The sequence below is a fragment of the Tachyglossus aculeatus genome, chromosome 19 (genome assembly GCF_015852505.1).
Source record: "Tachyglossus aculeatus isolate mTacAcu1 chromosome 19, mTacAcu1.pri, whole genome shotgun sequence".
NCBI lineage: Eukaryota > Metazoa > Chordata > Mammalia > Monotremata > Tachyglossidae > Tachyglossus > Tachyglossus aculeatus.
Window position 1 is genome coordinate 21158186 of NC_052084.1, and position 9255 is coordinate 21167440.

At 43.7% G+C, this 9255-nt stretch overlaps 1 protein-coding gene across 1 annotated transcript in view; it reads left to right on the forward strand.

Annotated features, from left to right (window-relative positions):
- REV3L (REV3 like, DNA directed polymerase zeta catalytic subunit) overlaps window positions 1-9255 on the forward strand; it is a 226776-nt gene that overhangs the window by 121814 nt on the left and 95707 nt on the right. The window contains exons 11-12 of the mRNA XM_038761479.1: window positions 4121-4358; window positions 9038-9189. Of these exons, the coding sequence (XP_038617407.1) occupies window positions 4121-4358; window positions 9038-9189 (390 nt within the window). The remainder of the gene's footprint in view (window positions 1-4120; window positions 4359-9037; window positions 9190-9255) is intronic.

The following is a 9255-nucleotide window of genomic DNA, read 5'->3' on the forward strand; positions in this document are numbered from 1 at the left end:
CTGTCTACATGTTTTGTTTTGTTATCTGTCTCCCCCTTCTAGACTGTGAGCCCGTTGTTGGGTAGGGACCGTCTCTATATGTTGCTGACTTGTACTTCCCAAGCTCTTAGTACAGTGCTCTACATACAGGAAGCGCTCATTAAATAAGATTGAATGAATGAATGAATGACCAGCCATTTTTTGGTCTTTTTCGAACGGTCTTTCACCTGTTTATCAAATAGAACAGTTAATGAAATCCTTAATTGCCATGAAAAGGAGATCTTCAATTAAATTGAGGACTTTTTCGTTTTCGTTAGAACTTATGACATTGCCAGATGTAATCACTATAATTCTCTAAAGGTAAGTTACTATAATAGAACCCCAACCTTAGGAGTCAGTCTCCACAGTGTAACTGAAAGGAAATCTTCTTCTAGGAACATTAGCCCCGGGCTAGAGAGAGTGTGTTCCAGCCCCATTGGAATGTGCTTGCCTTTCACCTGGAAAATCCTTCACTACTGTTTTACTCTGACAGAGTCCCTTTATGCTGTTCTAATAGTTTCTTTGCAGTGGCCTTTTTTTTTTTTTTTAATCATCAACCTAGCTGCCTTTCCATCAGCACATACATACCCTTCAACAGATTTGTTTCCAATACTTTAACCCGTCCTGGTGCCCTGCTGACTCTGTGGCATCTTATTTTGGATGAAATCCTTTTTTAAAGGTTTTGTAATAGAAGCAGGAGGTATTTCTTGAGCACCTACTCAGTGGAATGCACTGAATTAAGTGCTTGGGAAGTACAAAAGAAGAATAAGACCTGTTCCCTGCCCACGAGGAGCTCACACTCTGATGGGGGAAATAAACATAGAAATATGAAACATTTGTAGAAATATATACACAAGTGCTGAGTACGGATGTAAATAAATGCATGAAGAAAAGAGGTAGCCGAAAGGTAGTACGTATCGTGGTAATGTCAGTTAGCTTAGTGAAAGAGGTATGATTTTTAAGAGAGTTTGAAAGGTGTGAAGGGCTTAGGTATGGTGGATTTGGAGGGAAAGGCAAGCTCTGGGGATGACACAAGTTTGAAGAGAGAGGCAACGCGGGAACAAGAATAGAGACGCACGGGCTTGGGAGTCAGATGACCTGGGTTTTAATCCCCATTCCACCACTTGTCTTCTGTGTGACCTTGGACAAGTCACTTCACTTCTCTTTGCCTCAGTTTCCTCTCCTGTAAAACAGGGGTTAAGATTGTGAGTCCCACATGCGAATGGACTGTGTCCAACATGATTAGCTCATATCTACCCCAGCACTTAGCACATAGTTAAGTACTTAAAAAAATACCAGAAAAATAGATTAGGGTATAATCGGGAGTTGAATTTGGGATGAACAAAAAGTGTTAACTAGGTAATAAAGGGCGAAGGGAGCCCAAAAAATGAAGTGGAAAGAGCTGGTGGAAGATCTAGAAGCCAGTGATAAGGAATCTTTGATGTGGAGGGAACCCAAGTCGCAAGGAGGATATGAGTGTTGTCAACATTGAAGGGAAAGTTAGGCTGAGAAGAGGATGCAGGAGGGAAGATAAGTTCAGTTTTGGGCACATTGGATTTGGAGTATCTGTGGGCTATCCAAATGGATATGTCCTGGGGGGAGAGTTGACATGGGAGGAAGAGGAGACTAGATTTGTGATTTATGATTCATCCATAGAGAACTGAGAGTTAAAGTCACTAGAGAGGATGTTTCCCATGTGTGAGAGTGTAGAGGGAGAAGAGGGAGGAGAGTGAGCAACCCGGCATAGAGTCCTACAGGAACATCCATCCATAGGGAATGAGAGGCAGGATGAGACATTGGGATTTGAGGAGGGTATTGAATGTGGCGAAACAGTGGCTTGTCGCCACTCCAGTCCATATTTCTCTCTCCTGCCTGGATCATTTTTCTACAGAAACGTTCAGTCTATGTCCCCCCTTTCCTCAAGAAACTCCAGTGTTTGCCCATCTGCCTCTGAATCAAACAGAAATTCCTTACCGTCGACTTTAAAACACTTAATCACCTTGCCCCTTCCTAACTCACCTCACTGCTCTCCTACTACAACCCAGCCAAACACTTCATTCCTCTAATGCTAACCTTCTCACTGTGCCTCAATCTCATCCATCTCGCCACCGACCTCTCACCCACATCCTATGTCTGGCCTGGAGTGCCCTCCCTCCTCAAAACCCACAAACAATGACTCTTCCCGATTTCAAAGCGTTATTGAAGGCACATTTCTTCCAAGCAGCCGTCCCCAGTTAAGCCCTCACTTCTTCTCCCACTCCCTTCTGCACTGCCCTGATTTGCTCCCATTTTTCACCCTCTTTCATCCCCACGGCACGTATGTACATATCTGTAATTTCTTTCTTTACCTTACTGCTCTCAGCTTAGAACAGTGCTTGACACATAGTAAGCGCTTAACAAATACTGTTATTATTATCATTATTGTTAATGTCATGTTTATCTTTTCTAGATTGTAAACTGGTTGTGGACAGGAAACTCTGTTATATTGTACTCTCCCATGTGCTTAGTACAGTGCTCTGCACACAGTAAGCCTTCAATAAATATGACTGATTGAGGGAGATGGTTTTATGCCAGTGAACTTAGACTGTGAGCCCCATGTGGGACAGGGACTGTGTCCAAACTTGTATCTACCCAGCACTTAGAACAGTGTTGGTGACATAGTAGATGCTTAACAAATATAACAATAATAATAATAACAATAATGGAACATCGTGGTTGAGCTCCCTTTAGACTATAAGCTCCTTGTGAGCAGGGAACTTTCTGTCAACTCTGTTATATTGTATTCTCCCAAAGGCTTAATATAGCGCTCTGCACACAGTAAGTGCTCAAAAGATACCAGTTGCTCGATGGCCGAGAGAACGAAATGAGGAGGATCGAGAACAAGGTATAGTTTGAAGGTTAGCTTGAAAGGACCAGAGGGTATCTGAGGAGTTGTGGGTGAAGAGCCCATGGAGAGCCTTGAAATAGATTGAGAGAAGTGTTTGTTCGATGAAGCGGGAAACAGGAAGCAAATGGAGGGTTTTGAGAAATGGGGAGATGTGTGCCAAGTGTCACTTCAAGAAGATAATCCATGAAGCAGCCTATTCTCCCTTCTGCATCACCTATGCACTTTGATTCCCACCTAACCCCCACCCCCAGATCACTTACATACACATCCTTATACCCCTTTGCTTCCCCCCTGCCCCGTGCAGTTTATTTTATTATCTGCGTCCCCTACTAGATAGTAAGCTCATTATGGGCAGAGTTCATGTCTACTAACTCTACTGTACTCTTCCAACTGCTTAGTTCTGGGCCTCACAACCAATAAGGTTTTCATGCAGTAAATATGACTGCTTGATGAGAAGAGAGAGTGGAAGCAGGGACTCCTGTGAGGAGGCTGATACTATAGTCTACTTGTGATATAACAAGAGCTTGGACCAGTTTGAGTGGCGGAGAAGAGGTGGATCGGGTTGATATAATTGAGGAAGGACAGCTCAGAGTTGAGGAAAATATGGAGGTTGCAGGTTTTTATAGGACGGGGGTTGGTGATATGATCGACGGATTGGGAAGAAGGAGAAGGAATTTATTCAGTGGGGACTCCGTAACTGCCTTCCTCATCCCAAAGGCCCCAGGAGCTCCTATCCCCTAGTGCAGCCAACGAATTCCCTCCTCTCCCGAGCCTCCAGGAGCAATCACCTGCCATGTCATCGTGTGTGCTGCTACAGGAGTTTTACTGTCTACAGGGTGGGGAAAACTGATGGCAGACGCACAGGGAAATAAATAGCCGGGTAAATAGAACCAAAAAAATAATAAAACCTGCAGTAATAAATCACTGAAAGGAGCAGTTTTCAGTGTCTTCCCGATCTGCAAGGGCCATCCATTGTTCCACAGCAACAGCCCTCCCAGTTGTGTAGTTCAAAATGAGCCGTGTTCAAGGGATAACTAACTAGTCCAGGTATCTTTCCATATCCACTCACCAGGGGACTAATTACAAATTTGAGTTTTGAAAATAGCTAAGCTTTTTCAAGCAGTAATTTTCCTTTGAAATTTCTGTCTGAATTGTGCAGTCATTTGGGAAATGGAAGTTAATAAGGTGGTAATTTTTTTGAATCTCATCTTACAGTGAGCAGCAGTCCCGATGAAGCGTTGGTCCATCTGCTGGCCGGTTTGGAGGGTGATGGATATCAAGTGGAAGGACACAGAATGTCATCTCCCCATCTTTCCTTAAGAAATTCTAAAAATCCTCAGAACAGTGATGATGAAGAAAATGAACCACAATTAGAAAAAGAAGATATGGAGCTCAGTTTGCTGATGTCCCAGAGATGGGACACCAACATTGAAGAACACAGTCCCGAGAAAAGGTTATTCTTGATACCTCTAGAGTTGCTTTTCTCCCACCTTTCATTTTCTTCCTTTTCAGGGTTCTAAACTTTCATAAATTCATTGTTTTATTTTTTGCCTTAGAATAGTTGTGACTGCAACTGATTGACTTTCACTTTCCTCCATACCTCTTTCGAGCAAGTATTTTTCCCTAGAATATCTTCTTCAAGTCTGTTGAAATTTAAAAACCCAAAGCAAAATGCAAACAAACAGGAAAATGAAATCTAGTTATAAGAAGTGATGAATATCTGTGCAGAATGTATCAACCTGATGTACTACCATACTACCATACATCAGGTTGATACATTCTGCACAGATATTCATCACTTCTTACAACTAGATTTCATTTTCCTGTTTGTTTTCATTTTGCTTTGAGTTTTACCTACGTAGATTTTTACATTTGCCAAAAGTTGATAGTCGTCCTTCAGTTCAAAAACAACATAGCCAAAAGTGAAACTGCATTTGCGAGTTGTTTTTTGAGAAAGAGTTTCTTGCTCACTTGTACACTTGTGTCTTAATCGGACGTCCCTGATTAAGAGGGACAAGGTAGGCCCTACCACCAGCAGGACAGACTCTTGTGGAATTTTTAAGCAGGAGTGGTGAAGGTTGAACTGTCCATGTTCTTTCTCCTGTCTTTCCCTTTATCGAGTGCCACCCATTACAGAGCAGGTGATGAGAACAGGTGCGGCCCGCGGTAAGAGACTGGAAGAGACCTTACCGGCCTAGCCACCACCATTTGGTAAACCAAACATTAAGCCCAATATTCACACTGACTTAGTAAAGTTGGGGTCATTACCAAGTGGTTGCAAAACCAGGGGAAAAAAGCTCCTCGCTGTTTCCCCCAGCAAAACCCCACAAGGAACTGCTGCCGTGAACCCACTTGGGAACCAGGGAGCTGTCTCCCTCCGTAGCCTTTGCCAAAGGAACCTCAAGCCGGGATCCTCGTTTACGATAGGTCCTTTTTGTCAAAACATCCTTCTGGCCCCATTTACCAGGTTACACTATCCCAGTATAATCTAGTAGGTGCCCACCCATCCAATGGAGGCTTTTTCCTTTTGTTTTCCAAGAAATCTGTGATGCTTCCCGAACTCCTCCCCTTAGTTCCCAGTTAATCCAAGAGCCCTGTTCAAAGAGCATGTATCTCCCTTCTTTTGACGATGGTGGGGTTGAACCTTTTTTAGAGGGCAGAGTGGCTTAGTGGAAACAGCGTGGACGTCAGAGGTTGTGAGTTCTAATCCCGGATCCACCACTTATCAGCTGTGTGACTTTGGGCAAGTCACTTAACTTCTCTGTGCCGGTTACCTCATCTATAAAATGGGAAATAAGACTGTGAGCCTCATTACCTTACATCTACTCCTGTGCTTAGAATTGTGTTTGGCACATAGTAAGCACTTAACAAATACCATAATTATTATTATTATTTAGAAGAAATCAGTGGTGTCACCAGATCTGTTACCTTTGATGATGATATTCAAGTAATGTCTTTGAGAAATTCCTTGTTTTGATGACGTGTGTGTGTGTGTGTGTGTGTGTGTGTGTGTGTGTGTGTGTGTGTGTGCCCGTCCATCCGTCCTTGGCAGGAAGCTTCTAGTTTTGGTGATGAGCTGGGGCGTGAGTTGGACGAGGTTGGCCTGATGTCTAGATTTCTGGCAGCATACTCCACAGCTAAGCACATGAGCAAAAGAAGTGTAATGTGGGGGGCTGTGGGTTGGTGGTACAAGTTTGACACAGGGACGGGGAAGGAGGTTCATTCATTCATTCAACCATATTTATTGAGCGCTTACTGTGTGCAGAGCACTGTGCCAAGCACTTGGAAAGTACAGTTCGGCAACAGAGACAATCCCTACCCAACAACGGGCTCACATTCTAGAAGGGGGGAGACAGCCAACAAAACAAAACAAGTAGACAGCCATCAATAGCATCAAAATAAATAAATAAAACTATAGCTATATACACATCATTAATAAGTTGAGGTTGAGTTCAGTGGAGAGAGTGGAGTTGAGGGGTGGACATGTGTCAAGAGAAGGAAGGTTGGGTAAGGAGAGATAAATGGGGCTGGTAAGGTCATGGCTGCGGTTCTGAATGTTGTGATCAAACCTCAGCTCTTCTAATCATAGTAGCCAGTTGCGCTTATTCTATTTGTCTTTACCTTTGTCTTTTTTGGTGTTTTGGGCTGTTTATTATTCTGTGTTCTATCTTTCCCATCCCCCTCCCTTTTCTTCTTAGACCGTGAACCCCTTGGGGGCCCAGGGACCGTGCCTAATTCTCAACAGCGGATTTTTACCCAGTGTTTGGTTCAGTGCCTTGTCCATGGGAGGCAGTTAATATACTGTTACTCCTCTTTTCATTCATTCAGTTGAGCCCTTACTGTGGGCAAAGCACTGTACTACCAGCCCAGGCATCACCATCTGGTAAACCAAACATTGAGCCCAATACCCACATTGACTTCGTAAAGTGGGGGTCTTTACCGACTGGTTGCAAAACCAGGGGAAAAAAGCTCCCCCCTTTCCCCCCAGCAAACCTCACAAAGAACTAAGCACGTGGGGCAGTAAAATATAACAAAATGAGCTTCCTCCTCCTCTCCCTCCACCTCTTTCTCCCCCAGCCCCCTCATCTCACTACTAAGAAGGAGCTTGCCACCAACTGTATTGTTGCAGTGAATGTGGCACAGGTTGCGTATGTGGATAACAGAGGTTCTTCTCTTAAAGTCCACAAGGCCACAAGTCAGGTGGCAGAGTTGCTGCAGCTGCAGCCTTGGAGTGGAAAGCAGAAGAGCCAACTCAGCTACATTTGGAGGGATGTCACTGGGGGCTACCGGAACTGCGGTGGCAGGGAAGCCACTGCCGCCTGGAAGGCAGTGTGAGACCAGGGTATGGTCTATGCAGTCGGAAACTTCCAGACCTCACAGGATCAGAGGAGACAGGCACCACAGCGGAACTCAAACTTCCAACCCCAACCAAGAATCTCAAGGAAGCGAGCCAAGCCCCTGACCCCACCTGGCCAGAATTCAGGCAGCCCACAGCTCCCCTCCTGTATTCTCTATCTTGACTTCTCTTCTCACCCTTCTCCTTCCCGGCAGCTGAACTCGACTTGTATTCAGATGATTTCTTTTTTCCCTTTAGGTTTTTTTGGACATGTTCATATCCCCCCGCAAAACCTAAAGCAGGAGGTGGGATAGGGCCTGAAATTGTGGATTGCCCCACTAAATCAGGATATCTGTCCGTACTGAGAGCAGCACACACACACTGAAGGGAGTGAGGATGATGCAGTCAGTTACTCAGTGGTACTTACTGAGCTCTTAATGTGTGCAGAGCACTCTACTTGGGAGAGTACAGTACGATAGTGAGTTGGTAGGCCACAATCCCAGGCCACAAGGAACTTACAGTCCAGAGGGAAAAGGATGAATTTTCACCCCAAGTTCCTACCGGCTAGTTTAGGAATGATGTTGACGAACAAAGGAGAAATCGCACCCTTTGATCATCCATGAGTCTGACTACAGTTAAAAAAGTGAAAAGTGATAAGGTGCCATCCGTTATTTGACTGGGGGATCCCTTTCTTGCAAAATGAAATACTTAATGGACTTGAGTTTGAACCCATTATTTCGGCCTGCAGGCCCCTTTAGTCCTTTCTGTAAGTGTCGAGGACACTTACAAGTGCAAGGAAGAAGAAAGAAAGAAGGACACTTGCAAGTGCAAGGAAGAAGACGACGCCGTTAGTAATAATATTAGGATTAGAATGCATTGAACTGAGTGCTCAAAGTACAAAAACCAAGAACTGGCACATTTGATTGTCCACATGGAACTTCCCCAAAACAGGCTGAAAAGTTGCTGAATGATTCTGCAACTGCCAGACAGGAGCCGTTGTACGTGGAAGTGGCTCTCCAGAACTAGGTGCTGTGACGTTGAGTAGAATCAACAAACTACAGTTATGCTGCTTTCCAATGCTTATATACTTTTGTGAACAAATATAAGCAATCTGGAGGTTTCTATGCACATTTTACTGATGATTGTTTGCACAAGATAAAAAAAAGTCAGGCTCCCCCTAGGATCATCTTCAGATCTCTTATTAAGACATTTTTTTTAATGGAAAATATTCATAGGAAAAATGTTTTCAAATTCTCGGGAGACTTCCCATCATCCGTTTGAGGTTGCCAAATAGCTCGACCCACCAAAGAAGACTAAGTTGCTTAAATTCCTTAGTTCAAAGTAAGCAAAAGGAAACTACCTCTACAGTTAGTCACTAAATATGAGGGTAAGAAAAATAAATCTGCATGCTGAGTCTGCTATATATCCCAGGGGCAGAAAGAAGTATGATGACCTTTAGCAGACTTTATTGTAACTCTGACCCTCAGGGGCATGTGAGCGATACTGTCCAGATCCTATCAACATGGAGTCTTTACAGCTGGGACAACTGCTAACTGATGATTGTATTTTTAGGCAATCTAAGAACTCTTCTTAAATGTCATTTTGAATATAAAAGTTGCTACGTGACAGCCACATTAAATTCAGTATCTTAGTAATGACTCCTCCGTGCATCACAAATGTCATTTAACATCATCTAGACAGATACACTCATTTCCCCACGTGAGAGGCTACATTTGGAGAGTATTTTTGCTGCTCATGTCAAACTGTGCTTATCAGTGATTACTATTATTCTCTAGGTCACTTGGCAGAAATATCCATCGAAGCTCAACTGAAGAGGAGGAGGAAGAAGATTCTTCAGAAGAAGAAGAAATGGAATGGAGTGGTAATAATTTGCTTCTAGCTAATCTTTCTATACCTCAATTAGATGGAACTGCAGATGAAAATAGTGGTAAGTCACCAAGTATCCCATTTAACACTGCATGGTTTTGGCCTGAGTGGCCACAGTTTTAGAAAG